Below are 16744 nucleotides of genomic sequence, written 5' to 3' on the forward strand. Positions count from 1 at the left end.
AACAGACAAGGGGGAACCAGGAGCCAACAGGTGTCACTGGAGATAAACCCACTGATGGCATGGGCGGAAGCAAATCTACAGGAGATCTCCACCGCCCACATCGCCGGGAAGGACAACATCACGGCAGACTTCTTCAGCAGAGAAAGTCTAGACCCAGGAGAATGGAAGCTGTCTCCCGCAGCCTTCCGGATGATAGTAAACCGGTGGGGAACACCGGAAATGGACCTTCTGGCGAACAGAACCAATGCCCAAGTACCCAGATGTTTCAGCCGCAAGCGGGATCTACAATCCCAAGGGATCGATGCCCTGGTGCAGGCCTGGCCACGGGGGACCCTACTATACGCCTTCCCGCCGTGGCCCCTCTTGGGCGCAATCATTCACAAGATACAGCTACACAAGGGGCTAGTTCTTCTGGTGGCCCCGGATTGGCCAAGAAGACACTGGTACGCAGACATGAGAAGACTGCTGGCAGGGAACCCTCTACCCCTGCCCCCTCTCAGGGACCTGCTACAACAGGGTCCGATCTTCCACGAGGACCCAGCTCAATTCTCTCTTACGGTCTGGCTATTGAGAGGGCTCGGCTGAAGAAAAGCGGATACTCGGGGGCGGTAATAGACACCCTCCTCCGAGCACGCAAGTACTCCACATCGTTAACATACATAAGGATCTGGAGAATATTTGAAGCCTGGTGCGAAGATCACGACATCGAGACATGTTCACTTAAAGTTCCCATGATGCTGGAGTTCCTACAGAGCGGACTCCAGAAAGGACTGTTCCTCAACTCCATCAAGGTACAGGTGGCAGCACTGGCATGCTTCGGCACCAGTGGCGAGAGCGATAGCCTAGCCTCTCACCTGGATGTGTCACGTTTCCTGAAAGGAGTCAAACACATTCGTCCACCTCTGAAGTGGCCGGTACCTCTGTGGAATCTCAACCTCGTCTTGGACTTCCTATCGGGAACCACCTTCAGACCTCTTCGAGGGCTATCACTCCATCAGCTGACCCTGAAGATTGTCTTCCTACTGGCAGTTTGTTCAGCACGACGCATATCTGAACTACAAGTGCTGTCTTGCCGTGAATCCTTTCTTAGGTTCACTCCGGGATCCATCCAGCTGCGCACGGTACCGTCATTCCTTCCCAAAGTGGTCTCCCACTTCCATCTGAACCAGACCATCTCGCCCCCGTTGGCGGGAGCCCTGAAGAATTCGGAAGAAGCCCATAGTCTGCGTCACCTCAACGTTGGCAGAATCCTTTCCAGATACCTGGAAATGTCAGAACCCGTACGGAAGACGGACCACCTTTTCGTCCTTCACAGCGGGAAAAGACTAGGGGAAGCAGCCTCGCGGGCAACCATAGCCCGATGGATCAAGGAAGTCATCAAGGCGGCCTACGTAGAAGCAGGGAAACCTCCGCCTCTACAGATCAAGGCCCATTCGACCAGAGCCCAGGCAGCATCCTGGGCAGAAACAAGAATGATGTCACCCGCCGAGATTTGCAGGGCGGCGACATGGTTCTCCATCCATACCTTCTCCAGATTCTACCGTCTGGATGTTCAGGCCCGGGAGGACACGGCATTTGCAAGGGCAATACTGAGTGGGTCACAGGCAGCCTCCCACCCGGTTCGGAAGTAGCTTTTATACATCCCATTGGTTCTGAGTCCATCTGCTACACACTAGGAAATGGAGAAATTACTTACCTGATAATTTCGTTTTCCTTAGTGTAGACAGATGGACTCAGCAGCCCGCCCTTGGCTGTCGTCCGCATGGTATTGCAAATGATTCAAGGGTAAGCCTCCTTTTCGTTTACCTTGGTCTCCACCCGGCTGGGTGTCGATGCTTTCCGGTTGAGCTCCCTGGCGGTCTCCAGCTATACTCAATCGACCAGTTCAAATTAATCCAGTTAATCAAGTTATAACGTTTATATAGTTACGAAGTTATACAAGTTAATCAAATTAACCAATCGGTCAGTCAAACATATATCCACAATGCTTTGCAAGGAAGAATACTGAGGATCTGCACTTCCTGCAGGGGTATATGTACTAGGGGCTGACGTCAGATTGAAATCTGATCCGTCTCCAATTGCTAGCACGAGTACACTATACCCATTGGTTCTGAGTCCATCTGTCTACACTAAGGAAAACGAAATTATCAGGTAAGTAATTTCTCCATTTTTGTAGGATCGAAAAAAGATAAGGCCATGCTACACGGTCAAATGCTTTTTCTGAATCTAGAGCAATGGCCAAGGCAGGGATATTTTGGTGTTGGCAGATGGTCATGGCTTTTAGTAGCTTAATGATATTCGCATTTGGTTTCCGTCCATGGACAGACCCTGCTTGGTGAGGGGATATCAACTGTGGTAACATAACGTTCAACCGTTCGGCTAATACTTTTGTTAGAATCTTGAAATCGCAATTAAGTAATGAGATGGGTCTGTACAAGGAGGGGTACAACGGGTCCTTTCCCGGTTTGGGCAATACTGTGACATGGGCCTCCTTAAAAAGAGCAGGGAAGGAATTTTTGGTCAGCACAGCCGAATAATAATTCGTCAGTGGGGTAGTGATGCTATAAAGAAGTATCTTGTAAAAATCGTAGGGAAGCCCATCTGGGCCTGGTGATAACTTGGGATACCTTGTATGGCTGTATGGGTCGATTCAAAAATCCACGTTGCGAGGCCGTAAGCATGGGGAGCGGTAGGTCCCTTAGAAACGCATCCTCTTCCACTGAACCCCTGCTTGACTCGGCTGTGTAAAGTATGCTTATAAAATTGACTAAAAAGTTCGCTTATTTCCCGCTTCGTGGTCTTAGTTTTTCCCGCAGTTGACTTCAGGGAAGGGATAAAAGATTTCTGTCTGTGTGGTTTCATTAGATTGGCTAATAAACGGCTTGGTTTATTCCCAAATTTGAAAAAGTTCTGTTTCCCTTTCTGTAAATAAGCCTGTGCGCTCTATGGTCTAACAAAGTATTCAGACGCCCAAGGACACCGTAAAATTCTGCTCTATTGGTAGCCGAATTATGCTGTCGTAACTTGAGAGCGCGGTGCCCGGAGCCGACAGGGAACCCGTCCGTGTCAGCGCATCACCCCCAGTCTCCAGTTTTTTTTTTTTTTTTAAGTTGTAACTTTTTTATTGGTATCAAATAGTATCATACATGTCAGAATGCAATCAGTCACAATACCGTTACTCACAGCGAAAAGTAGATTAACTGAACATCATGACCAGAAGAATCTGGAAATACCAATTTTTCCAATCAACCATATCTATCCCCCCCTCTCGCACATAGTCATCATGTGAAAAATCATACAAATAATAAAGAATATCAGTCCTATTGATAATAAAAGAATAATACAGACAAGTTGAATAGTATAGAGAATCAGATCCAGCTTTAGCAGTCCCAAGTCTAAGAAAAACCCTACAAACATTCCTGTAAAAAGCATTGCAGAGGGAACATGTTGCATTATAGAAATCGAAAAACTGTTATACATTGAAACAATTATTGTGCATCTCCACCATTTGGTTTAGCTATTTCAAACTTTGAGGTGTTGTCCATTGCACATATTTATACCATATTTTGTGAAATTTAGCTAATGTTTTGTGTTTATGGGCCGTAATTTTCCCCAAGGTATGCATAACTCTCACCCTGGCATAGACATCCTGGATTGCTGGGGGTGACGTATCCCTCCATTTTTTGGCAATTGCTCCCCTGGCTGCGGTTACGACGTATTTAATAAAAGCATTATGAAACTTAGAAAGCTGTGGGTTGTCTTTGTTCAGTAACGCCTGCGATGGCACAAGTGATATTGGCTCTCTGAGAACTGTTGTCAACCAGCGAGCAACAGCATCCCAGAAAGGTGTAAGGCAGGGACACTGCCACCACATATGAAAAAAAGTTCCCGGTGCCTGGCATAACCTCCAACAAAACTCAGAGACAGTGGCTCGTATGCGATGTAGCCTATCTGGGGTCAAGTACCACCTGTATAGCATCTTATACCCATTCTCAATGTGATAAGCAGATATAAGACCCCTACCCATTGAATAAGATAGGTGTTTCCAATCCTCCAACGGCCAATGTTCCTGCAAATCCCTTTCCCAAGCAATAACATGGGGAGCCTGGTCACTTAACCCTCCCATTAGCATAGCATATATACGAGCTATGTGTCCTCTCACCTTCGCAGCTTGTATGCATAAGGCTTCAAATGGCGTGATCCCCAGCGGGAGCTCTACTGTCAACTGATTGTGGGTTAGAAAATGCAACACCTGAAGATAAAAGTAATGATCCTTCGAATCAAGATGGAATCTCGCGGAGAGCGTAGGAAAGGACCGCACCCCACCAGGATCCCACATGTCAGACACCTGCATGATGCCCCTAACTTTCCATCTTCTGGCAATATCAGAGTGTGCTGCGTAGCCAAAGGAGGTGTGGTGAAACAAGTGGGTGCTATGAAAATGTGTCCTCTGGCCCACTAAGACCGACCGCCAAGTATTCCAAATGGTGATGGTCGCCTGTACGGTGGCAGGTAGCTTAGCAGAGGGAAGCCAGGTGGATCTCCTCTGCCATAGTAATGCCGTGAGGGGGAGATCTCCCACAATTGCCTGCTCTAATTGTACCCATGGCTTTTGGTGGGATTTATTATGCCACTCCACCGCCGCCTTTAGATGTGCAGCGCCTTGGTAACCTACAAGATTGGGCATGCCTAAACCTCCTTGTATTTTAGGAAGACATAAAATCTGCTTTCTGATCCTTGGCTTCTTCGCCCGCCACAGATATTTAAAGAATCGACTCTGCCATTTATGTAGAAATTTTTTGGGTATTACTATCGGTAGAGTTTGCATCAAATATAAAATCCTTGGCAGAATATTCATCTTTAGTACCGCTAAGCGACCCAACCAGGAGATGTGATAGCGATCCCACTCCTCCAGATCCTTGTAAATTCTGGCTAACAAGGGAGGGTAGTTAAGTTGAAAAAGATCCCTCGTACATCCTATGTAAATCCCCAAGTATTTTATTTTCTCTTTAGCCCACTTAAAGGGATGAGTCTTCCGAAGGTGGTCCACCATTACCGTCGGTACGGATACATTAAGCAATTCAGATTTTTCCCAGTTGATTTTGAACCCCGAGATCTTGCTAAACGCCGAGATCTCGTCCGTGATGGCCACTAAGGATGAGACAGGGTTAGTTATGGTAAATAAAATGTCATCTGCGAATAAAGAAAGTTTAGAAGAAAATGAGCCAACCTTCACCCCCTGGATAGCTGAATTGGCCCTGATATGGTGCGTGAATGGCTCCAAAAAAAGAGCGAAAAGTAAGGGAGACAGAGGACACCCCTGGCATGTGCCTCTACCCACAGAAAAAGGTTGAGAATACCCTCCATTAATCTTTAAGCAGGCTTTCGGGGCCTCATACAGCTTTTGTATCCAGCGTATAAAGCGATCCCCAAAGCGAAAACATCTCATAGTGTGGAACAAAAAGGGCCAATGTACATAGTCGAATGCTTTTTCAGCATCAAGCGCTAATAACAATAGAGGGGTATGGTGCTCACGAGCCCAGTCCATAAGACTTACTATTTTCCGAACATTATCGGAGGCCATCCTGCCAGGTATAAAGCCTGACTGGTCAGGATGTATCAATTGCGGGAGCAGACTATTAAGCCTATTCGCCAATATTTTCGCCAGTATTTTCATATCCAAGTTAATCAGTGAGATCGGGCGATAAGACCCGCACAAGGTGGGATCACGTCCCGGCTTAGCCAAAATTGTAACCCCTGCCAGATTAGCTGAAGAAGATAAGGACATATCCCCCTGGAGGGCATTAAAAAGCTTAACCAATAGCGGCGTAAGTTGTATAGCAAATTTTTTGTAAAAGCCAGCCGTCAGGCCATCCAATCCCGGGGACTTTCCCACCTTTAAGCTTTTTATGGCCCAGGTGACCTCCGCTGGAGTCACATCCCGATCCAAAAACTCTTGATTATCAGGGAGTATGGTTGGAAGAGAGGATTGAGACAAGTAGTCCTCAATCTCTGGACTATTAATGGCTAAATCAGTAGCATACAATTCCGAGTAAAAACGGATAAAGCGTTGCCTAATTGCAGTATTAGAGGTTAACATAGCACCCTGTTCATCTTTTATTTTAATAATATTATTTTGCATTTGTTGGACTTTCAATTTTCTGGCTAACTGACGTCCCGCTTTGTTCCCACCTTCATAGTATTTTTGCTGCGTAAGAGTGAGTGAGTGCGCTATGTGGGCCGCTTCTAATTCCTCCAAGTGTGCCCTGAGTCTGTCCATTTCTCCCAAGATTGCCTCATCTCCGCTACTCTTATGTTGGAGACCCAGTTGTTGAAGGCTCTGTAGCGTTTCCGTTTTATCTTTGTTACGCTGCTTTTTCAAGAAGGAACCTCTGGCCACAAATTTCCCCCTGAGGACTGCTTTTAAACAATCCCAAACTAACATAGGGGACAGACCGTCCTGGTCATTAAAGATCAGATATTCCCTGATCTCCTCCTGCATCTGCAACACAAAATCAGCCTCTTCTAGTAGACTCTCGTTCATCCTCCAGAACCGCTGCCCCCGGTCATAGGAATTTATTTCCAACTGGATAGTGATCGGGCTATGATCTGACCAAGTAATGAGGTCTATTTGTGGGTTTTTAACTTGATTGACACAGCTTTTAGCTATGAGGAATAGATCAATTCTGGAGTAAGAACAGTGAGCTCTCGAGTAAAACGAAAAGTCTCTGCCCCTGGGGTTCCATATGCGCCACACATCCAGGAGATTTAAATGAGTCAAGAAAGTTTTAAAGAGATTACGGTCTTTCAGAGAAGTGTAAGCAAAACCCTTGGAATTATCTAGAAAGGGATTCAGAGTGATGTTAAAATCACCCCCTACTATCACATGACCTTCCGCCTGCTTGTCTATCAAGGTACGAATACGACTCAGGTATGTACCCTGCCCACTGTTTGGTACATATACATTAACAAGTGTATATTTCTCCCCGCCCATCACAACAATGAGTATAAGGTATCTCCCCTCTGGATCTTCGTACCTGGTTACCTCTTCATACATTACATCTTTGTGTATTAGGACTCCTACCCCCAAATATTTATGGCTTAAGGGGCGGGGCACCCAATACTGAGCCGGGTAAGACGGGTGTTTAAGGAGGTATTCATGACGCCTCTTCAGGTGGGTCTCCTGAATGAAGGCCACTGAGACCTGGTGTCCAATCAAGTCTGCATATAAACAATGCCGTTTATACGGGGAATTCAATCCCTTTGCATTAATAGATAAGTAATTGATGACCACCATGTTGTCAATGTCAAGTAACTATGAGAAGTCCGAGCCTGCACATTCCATATGCTTGGGACAGCATGTACACTGGGCTCTAACGTGGACTGACTCTGTGCCCAAGTGTTTCTAAGTATGTCTGTGTTTAGCAGTAAGAACCTGTGACCTGTGCAAGAACCCCCAATTCCCATTCCCCCTCCCCCCTCCCGCTTTACCAATTTCCCCTCTAGTTGGACCATCGCCCCCATCCAACCTAAGATCATAATGGAGGAATTTGTCATCTCAGGGTGACTGCCCCACCATCCCCAACCAACTATTGTGAAGCCAGCTAGTAACGCTGAGCTGGCTTTAATTGCTGAAATTCCCTCAGAACTAATCAGCTGTAGCAAAAAACAACTCTGTAGCTACAAGTAACAAGAAACAACAGTGTACCAAAACTATAAAATTATTCCCAACAGGAGTAAAATACTATGCAAACCAGCACTAGGCAATATGCCGCTCCAAACGAAGTGGTACTCTTTCCAGCAAGGAAATCAAAAATTTCAGGTTTGGTCCTTTTGTGATAATGAGGAGTCTGTTTGGCGCCTCAGTCTTTTGTCTCCTTTATTTACTCTCTGCCATTTCGGATACTCCTCTCTGCGGCTGTGAGGTTTGGGCGCCATTTGCAATTGATCAAAACCAGTAAATCCAGCGTTGTGCAAAAGGGTCGCAGCTTCCGAAAGATTTCTCACCCGGTGAGACTCGCCCTTTACCGAGAAACTCATCCCAAATGGGAATAGCCAGCGATATCGAATATTTTCAGCTCGTAGCCGATCTGTGACCGGTTTCATCTCCTGCCTCCGTCTGACAGTGATGGGTGAAAGATCCGCGAAGATCATAATGGCTGTGCCCTTCCAAAGCCACGTGGCTTGCTTTCTCGCTATAATCATTAGCTTGTCTTTCTGGGCAAAATCATGAAAGCAGGCCAATATATCTTTGGGCTTGTTAGCCACGTTAGGTCCCAGAACCCGGTGAGCACGGTCGATTTTAATATCCCCTCCGACTGTGTTACTGACCTGAGTCATTTCTGAGGTTAACAGCAGCTCGCAAATCTGTTTTACCACCGCGACACAGTCTTGGTTTTCTACCGACTCTGGCACTCCCCGGAATCGTAAATTATGGCGTCTAGAGCGGTTCTCTAAATCTTCCATTTTATCATGGAGCCGTTCCATTTCTTCACGAAATTGTTTATTTTGGTCGCGGAGGCCTTTGATATGTTCGCAGTTAGCGTCAACCCGGGTTTCCGTTTCAAATATCCGACGGCCATGATCTGCAAGGTCACCTTTTAACTCTTCTATCGATTCCATAATATTTTGCGTTTTGGTGGTCAGCTCGTTTTTGAGATCCGCAAACCACAGCTTCATTTCCGATTTAGTCGGCAGATCTCCCTCAGCCAGTTTATCAGCCAAGGCTTCCTGCCCATCATCCTCGGCTAATCGGGGGTCGGCAGCCGCCATGTTATCCGCCACTTGCTGGTTCCCGTCGCAGTCTTGCTTCTGGTACGAATACTTTTTAAAGTCCACAGCTTTGCGTCTCGTTGACATCAGTACAGGCAGGAATGATATCGCCAATGTTTTAAGATAGAAACTTGTAGCTGATGCTTACAATATTCTGAGGATTATAGTAAGAGGTGGAGGAGCTCTAGTTTTAGGCAGCCATCCCTTGCTATGACGTCACTTCCTCCAGTCTCCAGTTTTTTAATCAAGTTTTTAATCAAGTATTAAGTTATATCCAAGTTCAAATTAAGTATTTCATTCAGTTTGGAAGATAAAACTGAATGGCTGAGGTCACTGCAGGGATATATCTAGGGTGATGTAAGCTTTGAAACCTGACTCAGTCTCCATCTGCTAGCAGGGGAGCACATAACCCATTGGTACTGAGTCCATCTGTCTACACTAAGGAAAACAAAATTATCAGGTAAGTAATTTCTCCATTTCTTTACAGAGAAGATGGTGGATGCATGGAACAGCCTCCAAGTGGAGGTAGTGGAGACAAGAACAGTTATTTGAATTGAAGAAATAATGGGACAAACACAGGAGATCTGAGGGTGTGACAGGGATTGTAGAGATTTGTAGATTAGATTGACTGTGTGGTCTTTTTCTGCCATCATCTTTCTCCAGGGCTCAGGCAGAATGGTTCATGTGGCTTTACTTTATTTGTTTGGAGTATGTGGAGGGTTCTGCTTTCTAATAAATGTTTTTCTTCTTCCCTTCTTTCCCTTTCTTCCTAATGCTGCTCCTTTGTCCTGTGAACTCTCTTCCTTTTTCTGCTCTGTTTGTCTCCCATTTCTGCCTTTACAGCTGACCCCAGTAATGAAAGTGAGAAGGTGGAGTTCTTTAATTTGGTGCTGCTTTTTTGTGAGCTCATGCGTCACGATGTGTTTTCACACAATATTTATATGTGCACTCTGATCTCACGGGGAGATCTGGCACTAGACTCGCATGTCCAGCGTCCACGGTCACCCTTCGATGACACGGGGGAGGAGCATGATCGTAAAGAGCCAGAGGGGAACAGCAGCATCAAACTCGAGGTAAGGGGAGAATTAACTCATTCTAAGAGTGTACTGGCAGCGGCTACTACTTGGTCATATTGTTAATTATGTTGCCTGATATATCTATACTTGATAATTCAAAGAAAGGGGATAAATTATGTTAAAATAACATTCTGCATTGTAGCCAGTTAAGCGGTACAGTGAATATCTTGAATTGGCAGAATATCAATTTGCATTAAATAAATACAAATTTGTTCCTGACTCCAAATAAGAATGTCAGCTATTGGTTCTTCATATATGTTGCTGAATCACATGGGTTTACTCATGTGACCTGTGGTGGGACAGAACTTTCACAGATGTTTGCGTGTGACTGAAATTGTGATGCTCCTTTGCACATCAGGCTGTCACAAGAGGAAGGGGAAGGGAACTGGTGTGAGGGTGTGAAGGGTAGCGAGCTGTCCCTGTTACACTGAGCACCTCCTGCTGCTTTCTTTGGGTTACTGTTTCCCGGAAAATCCTATCCTATGTTTGAGGATTGTAAGTCTCTTCACTTTCCTTAAGGCTACTGTGCATCACTGCTGTAACTTGCTGGGTCTGTGGATCATAAACTTTCCCCACTCTAGAGTCTCAATTTTAAGCAAAGGAGCAGAGTTGTAGAAAATGTCAGACCTGTGGCTTACTCATGCAGGTTAGCAGTATGGGTTCTCTTCTCATTTTATATTGATTCTGATACTTATGGCTGTAAAGGGATTGCGATCTGAGGAGTTGCTCAGATTCATTCATGTCAGATATTTCTCTCAATAAGAAGTGTTCCTTCAGTAGTACTTATGATTCATTCCTGGGTATAATTTCAGATCTGTTAATTCCTTCAATCATTCTTGTAGGGCTGAATCAGAGGTGGAGATATGAGAGCTCTTAGTGATGCTGGAAAGCTTTTATTACAGGACAAAGGATCATTTTCCTTTAGAAGAGAACAGTTTTCTCTATGGGATGGGGGAAGATTCTAACGACTCAAATCAGGTGATTTAGCCTTCAAAGCTTATTTTTTCCCAATTGAACACATTTCTTTAACTGTAAGTCTTGAAGAAAATAAAAAGTTATCAGGTATCATAGGAAGTCCTATTTCTGGTAACAGCTGCAAAACTCCCAAGGATTTACCAATCCATTTTGCTGCAGAAAAAAATGCTAAAGTAATGGAGAGATCTGAACATAGGAAAGTTTCCCACAAATTGACTACAAGACTTCACATGCTTGCCAAGAATAAAATCTTTGTAATCTTTTAGGCGTTGTCTTCTCCCAAATGTTGCTCTGCTGGCCATTAACATGATTGGCAGGCTTCTCAAGAATAAAACCTCTGTAATCTTTGCATCCAAAAAGCAGATGTCCTAATACAGATAGATATCCAGGTATTCATGATGTATCTGAACTAGCAGGGAGGAGTGTAATCATATATCTTGTGTTTTCTGATCAAGATTCTCGCATGGTTCCAGCTTTCTCCTTTCTGACCATCAGGCTACTTCTACGCTTTTCATGTACTGAGAGAAAACTCATAGCAACTTTGAGGAGGAAGAAATTGGCCAGTATGGGGGTTGAACCCATGAGCTTGGGTTATTAGCACCACACTCTAACCAGCTGAGCTAACCAGCCAGATAAAACTCTGCAGCACACTCATTCAGCTCATTAGTTTCCCTTGGCAGACAGCTTCTTTACTGCAGTCTCAACTTTTAACCCTTTTAAGCTTGTCTGATATATGAGGTGTATTCATTTCTGGTGATAGTGAAGGCTGCTCAGAGTCAATTCCAACAGCAGCAGCAGTAAGAGTTTTCCATGGCTTGCCTGAGATGCACTATTTTTATCCTGGTATCTAGGGGATCCCTGGGCTTGGGCCTATGCTTCAGTCCAATCTCTGGGAGATCACTAGGCTTGGCTCTGCATTTTTGTCCTGGTCTTCAGTGGATACCTGGGCTTGGATTTGCATTTTAGTCCCAGTGGGATATCCCCAGGTTTTAGCCTGCAGGTCAGTCCCACTCTCTAGTGGAACCCTAGGCTTGGGCCTGTGTTTTAGTCCCAGTTTCCAGATTGTGCCCTGGCTTGGTTCTGCACATCAATCCTGGGCTCTGGGTAATCCCCAGAATTAGGCCTGCATTTCAGTCTTGGTTTCCAGGCAATTCCTGGACTTCATCCAGCTTTTCATTCGCAGTCTTTGGGAGATCCCTGGGCTTGGGGTTACTTTTCAATCCCATTCTCCAGGTCATCGCTGAACTTGGGCCTACATTTTTGTTTTCTCTCAGATTGTGAATATCAGTTGGAAAATAGCATTAGGAGGAAGTTGGGGTGGATACTAATAGTTTGGCACATGTTATGGAACAGCATTCTCAGGGTTATGATGAGTCCTGATTAAGTTTGGAAAACATATAGAGCAGAGCATCAAAAATAAAAAAAAGAATAACAAATGTTGCTTGTCACAAATGATGTGCATGATTTATTGTGTGTGCTGATTTCTTAGGATACAGGACTCTCAGAATCCATGGACATTGACCATAACTCGAGCACTCTCTTTGATGATATGGAGAAAGCAGATTTCCCAGTAAGTTCTCTTCTGCTTATGCACAGTCTATTATATGCTTGCAAATAAGTATCTCCTTTGGTTCCTGCATGGGGTTTGGGAAGGTTGGGAGGGAGAGATTGCATTCCTAGACACCCCAATTACCTGCTCAGGCTGCCAAGATTGATGAGCTAGGACAGATATTTGGGATGTCAAGTAACCTATATTTTACCCCTGGAAAAAGATTGAGAAACCATGATATGCATTTGCAGGAAACACGCTTCACTGCTATCCATTCTTTAAACTGTTTGCCTTTTCTCTTTCCTTTCTTCCTCTATGTCCTGTGGTTTGTGTTTTTTCCAAGAACAAGCAGGATGTGAAGCTCTCACTTATAGGTGATAGAGCCAATGTAGGAAGATTATACAAAAGCTGCTAGAAGCTTTAGACATGCTTGACTGATTACATGCGTCACAACCTGCTTCATATGTGTTATTGTTTTTCCATGGATCCTCCTATGGTTGTGGCGCTCTGCTTCTTGAGTGATTTTTTCACATTTCCAATATTTTTTTACCCAGTGGCTCATGGTTATTGTGATCTTATTTGTGTTAGTTTCACACAAGGACAGTTTCTCCAAATGGGTTTGTTTTGTTAATACCTTGACAGAAATAAATCTCATTCATAAGACAGTTTGTTTTAATGATATCAGTCTCTCAGATTTACTGCTAATACCTTTCTTAATACTTGCATTGTGCCAAAGAGAGCTTCCTTGAGTTCATACAGTGTATTATGTATGAGGTGTGCTTGGAAAGTCTTCTTAATCAGGTCCATGGTGCCACGGATTGCTCTTCATGAGCCAATACATAAGCTTAAGTTTCAAAATTGAGCTTCCTTTTCGGTAGTGCCAAAATTATGGATGATTTACCTCTGACACAATACCTACTTCCCTGTACATACCTGGATCAGTCCAGGACACCTGGGTTGTGACTCCGCACCAGTAGATGGAGACAGAGCAAGACCTGTCAGACTTAGCCATATATGGCAATGTGTCTCACACAGCCCCTCAGTCTTACTCTGTCTCCAGTAGATGGTGCAGGTGCAGTCACAGCCTCTGCCTTCCCTGGGTCCTGGTAGTTAGTCAGGGTTGGTTTTCGTTTTTAGTGTTGGGGGGGGGGGAAGAAATAAATAAATAAATAAATAAAGAGGAATTACAGGAAGACTGAAGAAGGAAGGTCTCTGTCCGTCCTGCCTCCCAGGGGGGTTGGAAGGTTCTGAGGGGACCATCCCCCCCGGTTGAGGCCGCTGCTAGGGTCGAGGACCCAGCTGGTTCCAGTAGCAGCGTCGGGGGTGACACCGGGGAGCCTGGTTCACTCACCCCCGCTGGAGCAGGAGCCTCAGGACCGGGGACAGCGGCAAGTTTGAAAAAAACAAAATGAAAAAACAAAACATAAAGCGGACGTTTTTGTTTTGAGGGCCGGCTCTCCGTTTCTTCGCCGGGGGAGCCGCTTGACGTGGGGTTGTATTTTTAATTGAATTTGATTTTAATTTAAATTTAATTCCTTCCTCGCGGTCGCTCCGGATGCCGAGGGGGTCTGTCTGCCGCTCATGCAGCTCGGCGCGCGAGGGAATTTGTTCTTCTTGTGTCTCGGGCGGCGAGGGACCGTCCGGGGCAGGTCGGGGGGGCCGGTCCCGGCCGGCGCGATCGCCACCGCACGTTGAGAAGGCTGCAGACATCTTCCCGCTTAGTGCGGGAGTGGCGGCCATTTTAGGGACAGGCCAGGAAGTCGCGCGGGAGGCTGCTGGTGATGGCAGCATGCCTCCCGCGCTTTCGCCGCAGCAACGGCCTTCGGGGGGGGGCGCCCCCTGTGGAGGCCAGCGCGGGCGAGGCGTCGTCGGACTCAGAGTCCTCATTTTCTTCGGATTTTGCGCTATTGCGCAAAGTCCTTAAATATAAAGGCCGCAGGCGGAGAGCAGGGAAGACATTTCCCGCGGGGGGAGCCGACAAAGCCGGATCCCGGAAGAGGAAATCCAGGGATGGTTCGCGCAGTACCCCAGCCCCACCTAGAGAGAAGCGTCCGTTGTGGGGTATCCCTCAGGACACGGACACCGAGTCCATGTCGCCGGACGAGGCAGATCCGTCCGAAGAGCCCCTGGGGGGGGGGGGCCGATGGGGCGACAGGAGAGGGTCCCTCCCAGCCAGGTACTGGAAAAGGAACGCCGGCCGTCGATGGAGATGACCCGAAGGTGGTCCGCCTGTTTCGGAGGGATGAGCTGTCCCCGCTTATTCCAGACAAGTGGGTCCTAGCCATCATTCGAGAAGGATATTACTTGGATTTCCACCACCTCCCTCCAGACAAGTTTGTGGAATCCCCCTGCCACGACCCTTCCAAGAGAATGGCAGTGGAAGCTACACTGACCAGATTGCTAACCTTAGAGGCTATAACACCGGTGCCCGCACAACAAATAAATACTGGACATTATTCCATCTATTTTATCGTGCCCAAGAAAGAAGGAACGTTTCGGCCCATCCTGGACCTTGTCGGTCAACCGCCACCTGAAGATCCCTCGCTTCCGCATAGAAACCCTACGCTCGGTAATAAGGGCAATACAACCAGGAGAGTTCCTTACATCCCTGGATCTGTTGGAAGCCTACCTACACATTCCGATCCATCAAGAGCATCAGCGTTTTCTATGCTTCATGATCCTGGACCATCACTACCAGTTCCGGGCACTACCATTCAGGTTAGCCACAGCACCCCGGATGTTCACCAAGATCATGGTGGTAGTGGCAGCAACACTGAGGAAGGAAGGAATCCTCGTACACCCTTATCTAGACGATTGGCCGATCAGGGCGAAATCCCCAGAGGAAAGTCACCAGGCGACCAACAGAGTCAAAACTCTACTGGAGAGCCTCGGGTGGGTGGTCAACACAAACAAGAACTGTCTGCACCTCCCAATCTCTAGAATACTTGGGAGTCCAGTTCGACACCAAAAAGACAAGATCATCCTGACACCGACAAGGAGATCAAAATTAATGACCCAGTTGCAAACCTTGTTGAGCGAGCTTCGTCCCACGGCATGGGAATACCTCCAAGTCCTCGGCCTCATGGCATCCACACTGGAAGTAGTGCCATGGGCAAGAGCTCACATGAGACCCCTACAGCGCTCACTACTATCACGATGGAATCCGCTGTCCCAGAACTACACCGTACGTCTTCAGCTCCCATATAAAGTTCGAACCCAACTACGATGGTAGCTACAAGAAGGCCATCTGAGCCAGGGAGTGAGACTATCCTCACCAACCTGGATCCTGCTCACCATGGACGCCAGCCTACGAGGATGGGGAGCACACTGCCAGGAGCTAATTGCCCAGGGGCAATGGAACAAAGAAGAGTCGGGATGGAACATCAATCGCCTAGAAGCCTGGGCAGTCAGACTAGCCTGCCCATGGTTCAGTCACAGACTCCGAGACAAATCAGTCAGAGTAATGTCGGACTACGCCACAACAGTGGCCTACATCAACAGTCAGGGAGGAACCAGAAGCCAACAGGTGTCTCTGGAAATAGACCCCCCCTAATGTCATGGGTGGAAGCGAACCTTCAAGAAATCTCGGCCGTCCACATCGCGGGAAAAGCAACATTGCTGCAGATTACCTCAGCAGAGAAAGTCTAGACCCAGGAGAATGGAGGCTGTCGACTACAGCTTTCCAATTGATAGTAAACTGTTGGGGAACACCAACCATGGACCTCCTGGCAAACTGGTCCAATGCCCAAGTGCCCATCTTCTTCAGCCGCAGGCAGGAACCTCAGTCCCAGGGAATTGATGCCCTGGTACAGACCTGGTCACAGGAAACTCTAATATACGCCTTTCCACCGTGGCCCCCTATTGGGCGCAATCATCCACAAGATAGAACACCACAGGGGACCAGTACTTCTAGTGGCCTCGGACTGGCCAAGAAGACTGTGGTACGCAGACATGCGAAGGCTGCTGACAGGCATCCCCCTCCCGCTACCGCCATACAGAGACCTGCTCCAACAAGGGCCGATCCTCCACGAGGATCCAGCTTGATTCTCTCTTATGGCCTGGCCATTGAGAGGACTCACCTGAGGAAGAGCAGATACTCGGGGGCAGTAATTGACACCCTGCTCTGAGCACCCAAGTTCTCCACATTCCATAACATACATAAGGATTTGGAGAGTATTCGAAGCCTGGTGTGAGGACCGTGACATCGTGCCACGCTCTGTCAAAATTCCTGCAATTTTGGAATTCCTGCAGAACGGACTGCAGAAGGGATTGTCTCTCAACTCCATCAAGGGACAGGTGGCTGCACTGTCATGCTATGGAACCAAGAGTGAGAGCAGCAGCCTAGCCTCTCACCCGGATGTCTCCCGCTTTC

The 16744-nt window shown here is 46.8% G+C and overlaps 1 protein-coding gene and 1 non-coding gene across 2 annotated transcripts in view; one reads left to right on the forward strand and one right to left on the reverse strand.

Moving 5' to 3' along the window:
• Positions 1-16744, forward strand: part of MED12 (mediator complex subunit 12) — a 573790-nt gene that overhangs the window by 172599 nt on the left and 384447 nt on the right. Inside the window, exons 13-14 of the mRNA XM_029607961.1 lie at positions 9616-9845; positions 12313-12393. Of these exons, the coding sequence (XP_029463821.1) occupies positions 9616-9845; positions 12313-12393 (311 nt within the window). The remainder of the gene's footprint in view (positions 1-9615; positions 9846-12312; positions 12394-16744) is intronic.
• TRNAI-AAU lies at positions 11381-11453 on the reverse strand. The gene has a single exon. It is a non-coding gene; the product is annotated as a tRNA-Ile (tRNA).

The sequence above is a fragment of the Rhinatrema bivittatum genome, chromosome 6 (assembly GCF_901001135.1).
Source record: "Rhinatrema bivittatum chromosome 6, aRhiBiv1.1, whole genome shotgun sequence".
Classification (NCBI taxonomy): Eukaryota; Metazoa; Chordata; class Amphibia; order Gymnophiona; family Rhinatrematidae; genus Rhinatrema; species Rhinatrema bivittatum.